The sequence below is a fragment of the Nicotiana tabacum genome, chromosome 17, assembly GCF_000715075.1.
Source record: "Nicotiana tabacum cultivar K326 chromosome 17, ASM71507v2, whole genome shotgun sequence".
Taxonomy (NCBI): Eukaryota; Viridiplantae; Streptophyta; class Magnoliopsida; order Solanales; family Solanaceae; genus Nicotiana; species Nicotiana tabacum.
The window spans coordinates 109,948,827-109,964,721 of NC_134096.1; the positions used below are offsets into that span (position 1 = coordinate 109,948,827).

Consider the following 15,895-nt stretch of genomic DNA (forward strand, 5'->3'; position numbering starts at 1 on the left):
GTTATATGTGCTGAATTCTTATCTATTATGCTGAACAACCTACACAACAATAGAGACTTCACTGGTTTCTCTATGTCTAAAAGGGGGGCTCAAATAAATCACCTTGCATTTGCAGATGATCTTATTCTTTTTTGTAGTGGAAGAAAGAGAACAATCAAGCTAGTGATGAATACCATGGCGGCCTATCAAGTTGCATCCGGTCAGTTAGTAAACAAGACTAAGAGTTGTTTCTTAATGACAACTGGTACTTCAGACAGTGTGGGCAACAGGATTGCGCGATGGACGGGAATGCAACAACAAAACTTTCCAATCAGATACTTAGGTTGCCCTTTGTTTGTTGGAAGGCAACGGATTGCATATTACTCAGAGATGATCACTAAAGTAACTAGCAGGATAAGAGGCTGGCACTCTAGGTTATTGTCTCCAGGGGTAAAGCTACTTTGATCAGACATATTCTTCTTGCCCTCCCTATACACCTAATATCAGCCTTACAACCTTCTAAGGGTGTTCTTGTTCAATAGAGAAACTACTGGCAAAATTTCTTTGGAGTTCTACAAATGGCACAGTTAGACACCACTAGGCTTCATGGTCTAATTTATGTTATCCATATGCGGATGGGGGTGCGAATTTCAGGAGCTTACAAGATATATGTAAAGCACTCTCATCCAAGATATGGTGGAATCTAAGAACGGGCAACTCTCTGTGGAGGGACTTTATGCTAGCCAAATACTGCAGTAGGTACCACCCTGTAGCCAAAAAACCTAGCACAGTGACATTACATAGTTGAAAACAGATGTGTAAGATCAAACATAAAGTAGAGGAGCACATGATATGGTTAGTGGAAAATGGTGAAGTATCGTTCTGGTATGATAATTGGACTTCACTAGGACCACTTTGCAAGTATCTGGGAGATGAAGCGAGACCCAAAGACATAAAATTGAGGGACGTCTTCGTAAATGGTGAATGGAATGAGAACAACACTGGATTGACTTGGCCAGAATTCTTAAAGAATATCGTGCAAAATATGGATTTGGCCCTATGTCCTGACAAGCTGGACAAACCAATATGGGTACCAGATAGGAGAGGAACCTTCACGACATCATCAGCATGGAACATATTTAGACAGAGAAGGGGACCTTCTACTACGGATACTAGGATTTGGCATAAGTCAGTCCCTTTTAAAATGGCCTTTCTCACATGGAGAGCAATTCATGATAGACTATCTACGGGTGAGAGAGTATCCGGGATGGGTATTTCTTTAGTGACAAGATGTTACTGTTGCAGATCAGCAACCCCTGAAACGATCGAACATTTATTCTGCTCAGGAACTTTTGCAAAAACAATATGGTCTAATTTTTTGTGCTCCATTTGGTATTTCTTGCAGGGATACTCACTTGTTACAACTACTTCACTCCTGGTGGAACCTCAGAGTTTTGAATATAGTAGCTTCTTTTATAGCCAAGTTATTGCCGCAAATAATTTTGTGAAAATTGTGGAGGTCAAGGTGTGCCAGAAAGTACGGCTCTGAGCTCCCTTCTATCCCAAGATCTATGGCTATGATCTCTTTCAATTTCTCATGTTTGGTTTAACAGAAATTCGGACAGTTACAGATGGAAACAACATGGGAAAAGCTCCAAAGAATTGTTAACCAACCTATTACTCATAGAATATACAAAGTGGTGAAGTGGTCTAGACCTCCTCCTTTTTACTACAAGTTTAACAGTGATGGAAGTTGCGTGGAAGGGGCTTGTGGAGCTAGTAGAGTAATTAGAGAATGCAATGGAACACTTGTCATGGTGTACTCAGTATACTTAGGTCAAGGGACGAGCAATTGGGCAGAAGGGCATGCCATGCTCTTGGGACTACAACATTATATATCGAGAGGATTGGATAAAATAATAGTGGAAGCGGATTCAAAGGTGTTAGTTTCTGCGATCAATGAAGAATCAAGCACACCATGGAGGCTGCTGCAAATTGTGGATAAAATCAAGCAGATTGTAAGTGAAAAAGGAGCAGCAGTAAAACATTGCTACAGAGAAGCGAATAAAGTCGCAGACAAACTAGCATCAATAAGCCATCTCCACAAGCAGGCCATTACTGGATTGCCGAGACAAATCAGAGGGTTGCACCAGCTGGATAGATGGGAAATGGCGTCCTTCCGAATCAGACAAAGGAAAACTTCAAAGATATATTTTGAACCACCTTAAGGTGTGCTGCTAGATAATAGTCTATGTATTTTCTTTGTAGTAACTAGCAATAGAGCATGTGCACCAAGCTCACAAAGGATACGAAAGGGTCAGGTGAATGCCCCCCTTTCCCAAATGTAGCAGCTCTTTCCACTCGTTAATAAAAGTTTTAGTTAGTTAAAAAAAAGTACTTTTATTTTAACAGGTAAAAATTAAAATAAGAACACATGGCAATCCATTTTGTTTTTTATAAACATGTACTTCGTCAATTGTAGTATCCTATGAATTATACATATTCCCGCAGTTCTCCATTTAAGAATTACAAAATTAAGTGTTCTTAATATATTCAAGCTTCACTTAACTTCGATTTAAAAGAATAATTGTATCAAATTAAATAAAATTAAAGTTGGTGCAGAATTAATTAAAACTAACAGCTGGGTTTGCCGACATAGTTTGGGCTGGCCGAGGATGAGCGCACGTGAGGGAATCACGTGATTTCCTCCTTAAGCCGCACGAGTCGAGGATGTAACAAAGAATAAATCATACACTAATTAAGAGAGTTTAATGAGGCATGAATTCAGCTGAGGAAAACAGCTAATGATCTCGAATCTCTATAATTTTCTTTCAAAATATTACTTAATAATTAAAACAAGAATTTCAACGTAAGAAGACAAAAAACATAAACAAAATCAAGTACGTATTAGTAAACTTGTCATCTTAATTAATCGATTTTGAATAGATATAGCCATCATAGACAGTTGTACCCTTAATCCATCACGTTCTTCTGCTTCACCCTTTACAACCATGAAACAACAATTGTAGTTTATTTTTATGCTTGGAGTTAAGTTAAAAAAAGATATTTGAAATTTAAAATTATGTTTGGATATGTATTTCACTTTAAAAAATATTATAATTTTATGAGTGAAAATAATAGCTTTTTACTTGAAAAAGTGCCACCTTTTCAAATTTGAAGCTCATCTTCAAAAACATTTTCAAAAATTCAATGTAATTTAGAACCAAGTAATAGTTTGAAGATTAATTTCAAAATAAGAACAAAAATTTACATGGACAAACGAGTACTAAATAAGGCTGGCAAGTGAGCCGGTCCAGGACCGAGATCAGTCCAGGATCGCGGTCCATGTGGGTAGTGGGCCTAAACGGGCTGAATCGTTTAAGACCGGGGGAGGTGGGCCTGGCAAGTGGGTCGGTCCTTATCTTGAGGCCCGCGAGACCGGACCATTTGCGACCGGGACCGGACCGGTCCTAGCGGGCCTAAACGGTCCCAACGGCCATAATTTAAAAAAAAAAAAAAAATCTGCTCGTTTCCTCTGCCAAAATAGCCGTTGGCTATTTACAAAATAGCCATTTAACCTCCCTAACTTTATTTTAACCCCAAACTTTTTATAATTATACTTTTTTCCTATTTTCAACTATATATACCCCCTCATTCTTTTATTTTTCTCAAACAATCATCAATCTCTCTCTAATTTTCTTTTATAATTGCTTACTTTATTGTTACAATTTGTGAAAAATTATGAAGCTGGTGAATTGAAGTCTTCAAATCTTCAACGATAATTAATTTTTAACAAGTTGTTCGTCAATTCGGTAAACTCGTTCCAACTCTTAAGTTTTAATATTATAGTTTCGTTTCTTTTATTTACTTTATATTGCTTGATTAATTAAGATGGCTTATTCCTTAAAAAAATATTTAGTAAAAATAAGGAAAAATCCAAGAGTGGTGAATCTAGTGGCCAATCTGTTCCTCCTCCACTTCCTCCGGCTCCCCGACCCAAACCTGTTACCCGTCCTACACCTACTACTCTTGATAGCGATGATAGTTTATTACAATTTACCGAGAGTCAATTTTGCCATAATATTGCACCCGGTGAACAATTAAACCATGAATATATGAATGCTCTTTATGGTAATCCAACTATTGATGAAAATGATAATGAAGAAATAGATTTTGATGAAACGCACCCGGAAGACGATACACCCACTAGTCCTGCTCCTAAAGTTAACCCAGCTAATAATAATCCAAATGATGCCCCGTCTGACCCTCATGTTGTTGCCCTTACTTTTTCTAGACAACCTTCTAAATGGACAGAAACATCTGTTGTTTGACCATTTTATACTCAACTAAGAGAAAAAAAATAGGGCTAAGTGTAAAATTTGTGGCAAAGAGTTAGCTTTTAAATATGTTGGAGGTCGGGGAGGGGGAGGGGGGAGTTTGACTAGACACATATTGCTACACCCTCAAGATAAAGTTAGATATTTTCGTATGAAAGCTTTGGTTGAGGGGACAAGTGTACCTAGTCAGGCTGACCTTAGTACCGGGTCAAATCAATTTTAATCGGAAATTAACACTGTTACCGGTGGTATTTTATATTATGATCTAAAAAAAGATCGGGAAGAATTATCAAAAATACTTATTGTTATGTGCTTACCCTATAGTTTTCCTTCTAACCCTCACTTTATGCATTATATTAGAAAAGTTTTTAATCCTACTTATAAGGGTTTTCCTCGTATAACCGTAAAGAGCGATATTTATAAATATAAACATGAATATGAACAATATTTGCGCTATTTATTTACTCATATAAATTATCGTGTTGCTATTACAACTGATATTGGTAGAAGTGGTAATGACTGTAATTACCTTACTGTTACCAGTCATTGGATTGATGAGGATTGGATAATGCAAAAGCGCATTATTGCTTATAGAATAATTAATTCATGTCACACATGACAGTTTATTTCTAGCACGGTTAAGGATATTTGTAGATATTTTTGCATTAGTGATAAAATAATATCAGTTTCAATGGATAATGCTACCAGTAACACAAATGTTGTAGCCTTACTTACCACTATACTAAGTCCTGCATTTAATAATATTTTTCATGTTAGATGTATTTATCATATTTACCATTTAATTGTGGGTGATGGTATGAGAATTTTAAATGTTAAAATTGAAAAGGTTAAAATGGCTTTTAACTGGGTTTTTTATTCAAACTGTAGAAGTCGACTTAGAGAATATTTTAAAAGATGCGATGAATTTAGCCTAAGAGAAAGAAAGGTTCATATACCTTGTCTAGCTAGATGGAATTACATGTATGAAAGTTTAGTTGTTGCATATGAATATAGAAACCCAATAAACTCAACGTTTAATGCTCATGTAAGTGATGATGATAAGCACCTTACAAATGCGGATTGGGCTAATGTTAAAATACTTGTAGATTTTTTAGAAAAATTTTATATTGCTACAAATAAATTTTCTGGGCAATATTATCCTACTATTTCTAAGTGTTTAGTTTATATTGCAGAACTTGCAAATTTGTTTGATCATTTTTCAGAGGGTGGAGAAATTTATCAACTTGCTATTGATTCTATGAGAAAAAAGTTTTAAAAATATTTTTTTCTTATTCCCCCTATTTATGGTGTTGCTGCCTTGTTAAATCCTACTATGAAATTAGGAGGTCCTCAATTTTAGTATGAAACTGTTTATAATGGTTGAACACTTGAAGATGAGGAGTTGTCTAAACTTTCGGACGCAATAGCTTAAATTAAAATAAATGTTCAAACTATTTATAATGCTTATCAAGTTGCATTAGATCATGCTAGACCAAATGTTCTAACTCCTTCTTCTTCTAGTTCTCAATCATCTAGAAGAACTGCGGGAGTAAGAGCACTTAATGCATGAGCAGGGTTCAAGGGTTCTCAAGGTTCTAGTACCAGTGATTTTTCACAACTAAATGAGCTTGAAGTTTATTTATCACAGGGAATTGAGGAAGTGAATCCCGACGGCTCCTTTAATATTTTGGAATGGTGGAAGGACAAAGAAAAATACTTTCCGATTCTTTCAAGGATGGCCCGAGACATTTTAACTATTCAAGCTTCAACAGTGGCATCAGAGAGCGCTTTCTGTCAAGCAAGACTTCAACTCGGTGATTATAGAGCGTCTATGAGGGAGAGCTTGAAAAAATCAGTACTTTTCAGAGATTGGATCCGTTCGGAAAAAAGAAATTTTGGACTTGCTGAATCACAACCAGAGGTAGACGAAGCTTACGAAGAAATGCTAGCTGAACTTGCAGAGGATACTGCTTCTCCCGGAAGCGGTGATGACCAAGCTTCTTTTCCGCCACCACCAACGGAAATTTCTCCGGACCTTGAAGGATTTATGAAATTTGTAAGAGATACCATATAACTTGTATGAACAAAAATTAATATTAACTTGTATTTTGGCACATCTTGATTAGTTTCTTTTTATTCTCAATGGTGGTATTAGCACCTTGTCGTGCTCATTCCATAGAGGGGAGGAAGACTAAGAAAGATATTGTTATATTTTTTTAATACTATAATAAAATTATAACACATTGCTTTGAATATCTCTTTACAATATTTTTGTCTTTAAATTTGAATTAAAAAATTTAGGTCACAATTCTATAATATAATTTACAAGGAATTGACTTAGATATTTTTATTACCATTTTTTTTCTCTAACTTCTATAAATTTTTTTAAAAAAATAGAAAGTATCACTTGGCTCCACTTAGGACCGGGACCGGCTCACTTAGACCAGGACCATTAGTACGTGAGCCCGGTCCCGAGCCGATTCATACAAAAAGCTCGGGTCCCCGAAACCCGTTTAAATTGGGACCGGACCTACTTAAAATCGGCACACGAAATCCACTTAGACCCGACCCGGCCCACATGCCAGCCATAGTACTAAATCTACCTCCGTGAATGTTGTCACAATATGTAGTAGGAGTTTAAATTATGACTAGAATTTAATTATAGACGACCTAGTTAACTTGTATTACACAAATTAATTAAATTGCATTGAATATAGACGTACCTAATACATAAAGTAAAGGGGTGCTTATCTATGTGATGCGGAGGAATTTAACTTTTTCTATACCACCACCTAATCAATTGACACAACCTTAGACAATCTAAATTAATTCTTTATTTACTTGCCCCTTAGAAGTTTGCTTTTTCTATGGTTGTTAATTGTAGCACTTGGATCATTAAAAAGTTTGATTGGTTCGACTTTACTTTCCGATAAGCAATATGTGTGTGTCTGGATTTGATTTTGGTTAAAATTAATTTTGTAAATGATGAAAGAACAGTTTTAGAAAAATAGCATCATGGTTATTTATTTTTTTTCTCTTAAACAAAAACAAGTGTAGCTGCTTATTTTGCTTTCTAAAACAAAAGCTAGGGGTAGAGAGTAGCATAGAAATGGAAATACATGTTCATTTTCAATCATAGGGATCAAAAAGAAGTAAAAACAATTCCAGTCTCTTTTCAAAAATCAAATTTTCAACACATATTAAAGGGTGAGATGATTGTACTCGTGATCAAATTATCAAAATTTGTACTATAACACCGTAACAAAAAAGTACTCCGATCCTTTGTTTTTCTTTTTTCTAAGAAATAAATTAAAAAGATTTGAGTCGCCAATTTGTCTTTAAATGAATTCAACATCAAACTATGTCATATATTAACCATGATTGGGGCTAAACTACTTTCACAGGGTTAAATGCAGTTATGAGCTTCATCATCTCTAAGAACTAAAATGAATAAGGGGGGTCGCGAAGTGAAATTGTCAAGTTCAGAGGTATCAAAGATCACGTGAAATTTAAGAGGAACAAAATAAAAGTTATCAAGTTAAGAGGGGTTCGGAACTATTCTGCCCAACTTTTAATATACTCACGGCGGACCAGCAAGTAACCATTTTCGACATGGTTAGTATTTTAAGAAAATTTGTGGAGTAAAACTATGTCCCTTTGCTGGTATGATTAATAGGTCCGATTTAATTGATTAATGAGATTGAGTTTGAGTTTGTGTCCCTTCGCTTATATGTAGAACCAACTCTTTCTAAACCAATCCGAATCCAAGGGGTTCCAATAATTTAAAGTCTAAAGTACATCATATAAAGTCCACTTTTACTGCACATTTAGCTTATTAGAAAAAAGGGGAGAATGCCATTTCTCGCAGAACAAAGGGCTTCCTAATTTTGAATTCGTTTTTATTATATGCTTAGATAGTGTAATCTTTTTTGCACTATCACGCTAAGTTGACGTACAAAATGTATAATTCCTTATCAATAGCAAGCTCAATATAACCACCTAAAAATAGAGTATAATCAGTTAAATTACAGTGACTATAAAAAAAAAACTATACTTATTATTATTGTGTATATACCTTAAGCTCTCTTGAATTGGAGCATTGTGATAGCTCTAAAATTTTCCTTCTTTTTTTGTTTTGCGGCTATGGCTCTTGAATTAGTATATAGTGTAGTATGGAATAGGATTAATATATTAGGAAAGTGTCCTTTCTAATGAATGGAATAGTGGCATATTGACAAAGCATTCATGTGAATAACTCTCTAGTTGAGTTACTCATTGTTGCAAAAAGGGTTTGAACATTGCAAGCACATGCATCCAACCTTCTGTCTGTTATCTAACTCTTTTTTTCATCAATTAATAAATTTCTAAACAATGATTAAGATTGAGATTTTCCCCATATGCTAAAAAGTTAGCTGAACAAGTGAGGCTTGCTAAATTGGTAAAGCACATCAACCTACGACCGTTAGGTCCTGAGTTCGAGTTACGCTTGAGGAAAAGTGTGAAAACATTATAAATTCTCCTAATTTAGGAGAAATTTTTTTTTAAAAAAAGAAGTTAAGTTCCCACACACACCTAATTAACAATTCTTCTCACTAACTATAGGTTATGTGTCTCTCTCCAAATGAATGAAGGAGGAAAAGAACCAATGAAACTTTAGTTGTAAATTTTTTCATGGGACGAAAAAAGAACATTTATATTGTCGTAGCATGTGAATTGAGACTTGTTCACCCTACTAACTTTAGGACAAAGAACAATAGCATGGTTGTGTAGCAATATAATGGCTTTATTTTTCCAAGTGTATCACATCAATACCTATAGTTTTAGAAGAGTCATTGTTATCCTAACAGTCCTTGTTGATGAAGTCAACATTTGCTAGCTACGTCCAAATTATTGTGATCTCAAACATTGACAAGTGATCGATGGAAATTAATTAAAGCTATCGATGTATCTCAAAAATATCATGGGATTAAATCCTTTATCATTATGATCTACAGCTGAAACTCAATTATACCGTTACTAGCTAGGTTGCTTCAGTTTATAAAATTTGTGGAAAGTATTGTCAGCCATTAATGTCAAAGGAATTTGATGTGATTTATTCAAACACGAGATATAAACAGATAACTAGATTTGCCGAAGGAACTAGATAATTTTTTTTTTTCTCTCTCTCTATATATTATACTACTTTTACATACTCTAAGGATCATATACAGATTTAAAGCATTGCAGGTGGGTTCAACTGAACTATGTGTGTGTGTGTGTGTATATATATATATATATATATATATATATATATATATATATGTGTGTGTGTGTGTGTGTGAAAACAACCTTAAGAACTAGCACAAATATCAATTTGAAATCCTTATTTCCAAAAAAATTAGAATTTTGAATATATTAAGGTTAAATACTGGATTTGTCTCTACTAGAGTGGAGATTTCATTGTTGAAAAAAAAAGACAATTAAAGAGAATCTTATAACAAAGTTAAAGATAATTCAACGCAGTAAAGCAAATGAAAGCTTAACGGACGAACTATATCCTAAGTTGGTATCACCTTGGACTTATCCAATTTTCGTCAATTCAATCAAAATGAATCCAAGTTATTTATATTTTTTTAAAAGAAAAAAGGCATACTATACTTGACATGATCTTACTTTTGCATCACCACCTTCCTAGTTGACCAAACAATTGAAGTATCACAAATTTGGAGTGACAATAGAGTTACAAATCCACAAGAAAAAGGTCACAAAAAGCATATAAAATAGGAGTACGTGAAAAGAGGAGAAACCTCTCATGAATTTTTCCAAAATGACATAAGAGATAGATAAGATCAAAGAGAGTATTGGAAACAAAATTTTGGGGGAATAGACACCACTAAGGTAGGAATAAGAAGATGGTTTATTAAATGGAGCTATCTCATTCTCTACTTAGAATTAGAATAGACCTTTTAAAAGCTGTTGTCTCCCTAATTACAATAACCCCATGTTACTACCTACCTTTTTTTTCTTTTCCATGTCTCCCTCATTATCCTTTTGCTTCATTTTTGTCTATTTCTCTCCCATTTTCTAACTCTATTGGGGCCTCGACACGTATCCAATTTATAGCTATCTTCTTGTACTTGTTTGATTTTGTGCATTTATAATTTGGGAGCTTACTGGCATTTGCTTTGAAACTTTTTATTTTCTTTTTTGAAAGTTTTCAACCAAACACAATTAGAGAAATGTTTTTCACCTTTTTGAATATAAAAGCACATGTGGAATAGTTTTCAGGTTTTGCAAAAACTGAAAGCTTTTATTTGATAGTTTTTGGTTGAACAAATATTTCTCCAAAAGCATTTTGACCAGTTTTTGAAACAAACGCGTAATCAGACTTTTTTTACTCTAATGTTCTAAAGGGCTTTTTTCACTTTCTATATATTGGGTTTTCTATATACAACAACAATAACATATCCAGTATTATCCCACACAGTTGAAATTTCTATATATTGTAGTTAAAAGGGATCTTTACACAAATAATCGGTTATATTTATTATTTATTTTTTTAGCCGTATACATAGATTATACATTGATTATACACATATAATACATAAATTATTCATATATTATATCTCCACCGACATTTTCTGTTTAAACGATTGGGTGTGCGGCTATTTGGGTTAATTCTTCTAGATATTTTTTAAAAATAGAAAGGTTCTTTTGCTGGTTCAATTCTTTTCCTAATAAGAAATATTTCTTTTGCTGGGCTAGCCCAAACTCGAGTTTAATGAAGGAAATTTTAACTCCTATAGCAAAGGTATACACCCTATTTATTATAAATTAAAATTATTTTAAAATATTATTTTCTATAGCTATCTTTTATATTTTATAGCAAAATAAGTATTTATGGTATATACTACCATTGAGGCATGAAATAAGGCATGAAATACGCTATTTATGTCTTTCCTCTCTCTACAGGTGAACATACTAATTTTTATGGTGATTGTCGTTACTGTATTCATGAATACATGACGCGAATACATGTGAATACATATGCATACAGTTGGACTGCCCTGATTTTAGGCTCTTTTTACTGCTGTATTCATGAATACAGCAGCGCGAATACATGTGAATACATACCCGTACAGCTGGACTGCCCTGATTTTAGGCGCTTTTTGCTGTTGTATTCATGAATACATGGCGCGAATACATGTGAATACATGCGCGTACAGCTGGACTGCCCTGATTTTAGGTGCTTTTTACTGCTGTATTCATGAATACAACAGCGCGAATACATGTGAATACATGCGCGTACAGCTGGACTGCCCTAATTTTAGGCCTTTTTTGCTGTTGTATTCATGAATACATGGCGCGAATACAAGTGAATACATGCACGTACAACTGGACTACTCTGATTTTTTAGGCATTTTTTATTGTTGTATTCATGAATACAGTAGCGCGAATACATGTGAATACATGTGCGTACAACTGGACTGCCCTGATTTTAGGCGTTTTTTGTTGTTGTATTCATGAATACATGGCGCGAATACTTTGGCTAATATATTTGTAAATCAAAATGTTTCTTTTGAGACTTACTACAAGATTAATGTCATGAACAATTTAATTCTTTCGGGTAGTAACAAATTAGTTCTTTCAGATCTCTTAACTGCTTTTGTACTACAAGATCTTTTGTCACACCATCTATATAATGAATGTCTCCTTTACAAAGAGAATCATATCATAATAATTGTCATGTTCAAAATCATCATAAGTAAAATAATTTCTTGCTTTAATTTTGCTTTTAATAACTTTCATGAGGCTTGACAAAATATTTGGCGTATCACATGTATGCGACCAATGACATATTCATATAAGTACATGTTGCGACCAAACACACTCACGCAAGTATACGCGGTCGTCAAGTAATAAAGTGACTAAAAGTCGGATGTCGAACCCACGAGGACTTATGATTAACTATTAACTAAATTAGACTATCCTAATTATCTAAACAAGAATTAAATCTAAAAATATTTTATTCTAAACTAATTAAATAAAAAAATATAAATAATGAACTTTGAACAGAGAAAGAGCAGATTTTTATGATATCAATGTAATGAAAACGATCTAGGGTTATGGGCTATCTAACAATCCTATTGTATTCTTCAATTGAATTGACAGACTAATTTATCTAGCTTATTGGTTGACAGGGTTAATATTGCTCATAAGAATCTGTCGAGTTCTTACTCGCCTATTCAAGCTAACCTAACGCCTATATGTCTATGGAGTTAGAATCAACAAGAACGCATTTATAAATCCTGTAAATCAACCAAGCAAGGCAATTAGGTATATGTCTATCCTAACCACGAATCCGTTCCCTGATGCCCGAGTTCAAGAACTTGCCCTACTCAATCCTGTATGCAATATAGAATTCCCACTTTCGAGTTCAATTCTAGATTCGTAGATAATATTCAATTGGTGATCAAGCAATCAAATAAATAAGCGCAAGATTGAATAAATAAACTAATATGATAATTCAAGAAGTCAAAATCAATATCCGAATAACAATAGTTATGAAAGGACCACAACCCTAGAACGTGAAGTTTAGCTCCATATAGACATGGTAGCCAAACAACAAATCATACAAAGAAACATAAAGATTACTAAGTTTGGTAGGAGAAAGATGAAACTTGATGAATTCCGGCCTCCACAACTTTTTCGTGGCTTTTTCCCCTCTTCCCAATATGTTAGATGACCTAAAAGAGGCGTTTTTAAGCTTATATATTGCGTCCAAAAGTCGTGGGCTAGAGTTCTCCTAACCCTAGTCCAAATCGGCTTCAGGGGTTGATGCTAAGGTGGATGCGACGCATCCACCTCGTCCTCCATTTCTTAACTTTGCATGCGAGGGTGGACGCGACGCATCCACCCTTCTCTTCTACTTCCCAGTCTCGGATGCTATGGCGGACGCTATGGGCCGACTTCACTGCTAAGGGTGCACGAAAGATGTAGTTTTTCTAGGTTGGATGCGACGCATCCAACCCTTCTTCCTCTGGCTAGACCACCTTTTCTTCATATTTTGCACTCCAAACACCTTAAATCGTCACACATAACTTAATTAGTCATAAAACCAATAATTAAACCATGTTGGGAATTTTAAAGATCAAATAACATCAAGAAGTGGTTAAAATATGGGTAAAGTAACATCAACACATATCGAAATATGCCAAACATCACTACCCCACACTTAAACCTTTGTTCGTCCTCGAACAAACCATCCTATAGTAGACGAAACAAAATTAAGCTCTTATCATTCAAAGCACACTGCACCTATGACCATGGTTATTTGCAACAATTAGGCTCTAGAATATGCATCACATACACTTCCCTTTACTTATGCCATTCTTTAAAAATATTCGAACAAAGACAACATGCTCACAACAATCCTAACCTCAAAAACCGACTCAATGTCACTATGCACTCATGGCTTGAACACCCAACATCATAGAGAAGTCTAATAACGTTACCTATCCCTCGTGAAACCATGTGCCCTCACAACAAGAACAAGAGAGCGAGTTCAATCCATACATTCGAATCTCATGATCAAATATATTTTAATGACTCACATATATCAAAGAAAATCGCTCACTCTCACAAAGAAGTCACATGCATGAAATTAGTACCATAGGCTTGCCCTTAATGTAAATCTCTACTAATGTAAGCTTGCTCGATCTAAAATCAATTAGGACTTTTTCATGGTTGTACTGTGGGCTAAGGGACGGGTAGGATATATTTAAGGAATAGTGACTCAACCTCCTAAGCACTTTAACACATCATCAAATAACTTAAACGCAAATTCTTTAACACCACTTCAATTTCACAAATAATATCACCCCAACAATATTTTCTCTTTCTTTAAGTACTACTTTAATTCATACCCACTAGCAAGAACAAGACAATAATTTATTCATCTATATTTTTCTTTCTTTTTTTTCCAGATTTTTCTCTTCTTTTTTTTTTTCCTTTTAATTTCCACTAGTGGTGTATTATTTTACTGCACCCTTCTTTCTTTCATTGGTTCCACTCAAAAGTCACCCCACACTTAGTCCCTTCTTACTTCTTTTAGCGCTCATCTAACAATTAAAGTGCTTTAAGAGGTAAAAGGATCAAAACAATGTCAATTAAAAATAAAAAGGGTATAGGCTTGTAATGTGGGTACCAAATAAAAGGTCTACAGGCTCAAAAGGGTTAACTAGGGATAGATTTTATTTGTGATAATAAATAAGCTCAAAAAGATCAAAGAAAGCCTAAAATTATTTTTCAAACCGAGCATCACCTAAAATTTCGCTTCAACTCACATACCGGGCAAGTTCTAGACACAAGTACAATACATGGACAACACAAAAACCTCACCACACATGGCACATGACTCACTAAAGACGATCACATTCCGACTCTCAAGCAATGCAAGTATTCACAGAGCCACGAGATATTAAGTATTAAACACAAGGTGAACATAAGTCATGTAAACGAGACATAGGCGCCACAAAACATGCTATCCAATTTAACAAGGCATCATCAACAAATTCAAATCATACAGAAGATACTACACATGCGAAAGTATAAATATGTTACTATCAAACAAGTCAAGGGCGCCTAGGTTCATCATTCTTGCTCCTTTTATTCCCTAAATTCCTAATCTACTCGGAAAGAAAAAAACTACCCGGTTCAAACTACATCCCATGGAAAAGAACCGAGGCACAAAGAAAAACCACATGGGATTATTACTACCTAAAGAAAGCTAAAAGACATATTTTGAATTTTTGTTTAGACTTTAATCCCTCAAGAAAACTGTCTAGGAGATCAATCGTCGGGAAAAGTCCAATTTTTCTACTTTTTCGTTTTTTTAATTTCTTTTTTTTTTCTTTCACAAAAGCTACTACACTTAAGAATGAGTACTATAACTAAGCTAAAATAGCACAGAAACTCATCCAAACGATCTCCTCACCCCACACTTAAAATTTTGTAATGTCCTCAATGCACATTATAAATAATAAGAGGGTAAACGAGACTCCCTGGTAGGCCAAAGGCCGAAGCAATAGCGGCTCACGAGGTACTCAGACTTTCCCCAGGCATCGTCCTTTGTGTGGGAACCCCACACTTAGTCCTCACCATCTAGCTCGCTTTTGCACTCTTCTAATGGCTTTGCTTCCTATGCTCATAATCCTACAAAACAAAAATAAATACTATAAAATAATAAAAATAAAATAAAATAAAATAGAAAGTAAACAAAAATAAAAAAAAGCAGTAAAGCTGGGTTGCCTCCCAACAAGCGCCTGATTTAACGTCGCGGCACGACGTGAACTGCTTTTTGCCTCCACCTCGAACTTATGAATTGAGCCCCTAACATGGCATCCAGTCTGCGGCTATGCTCCAGTGGTGGGGCTACAAAGATAACCAGGCCAAGTAATAAATTTTTTACTCTATACTTCTCGGCCTTTATATGAGGAATGTAATTTTTTCTCTCTGGCACGACAAATCCAAGAATGTAAGCATCATGTTCCTCTTCCATTGACTCCTCCAAAGGCTTAGATGACTCGATTTCCATGTCA

General features: G+C 34.8%; 1 protein-coding gene across 1 annotated transcript; it reads left to right on the forward strand.

Moving 5' to 3' along the window:
- The first annotated feature begins 793 nt into the window (after positions 1-793).
- LOC142172040 (uncharacterized) lies at positions 794-2,207 on the forward strand. The gene is made up of 3 exons (XM_075235797.1): positions 794-1,237; positions 1,385-1,504; positions 1,593-2,207. Exons 1-3 carry the CDS (start codon positions 794-796, stop codon positions 2,205-2,207), a joined length of 1,179 nt encoding a protein of 392 aa, XP_075091898.1.
- The last annotated feature ends 13,688 nt before the right edge of the window (positions 2,208-15,895 follow it).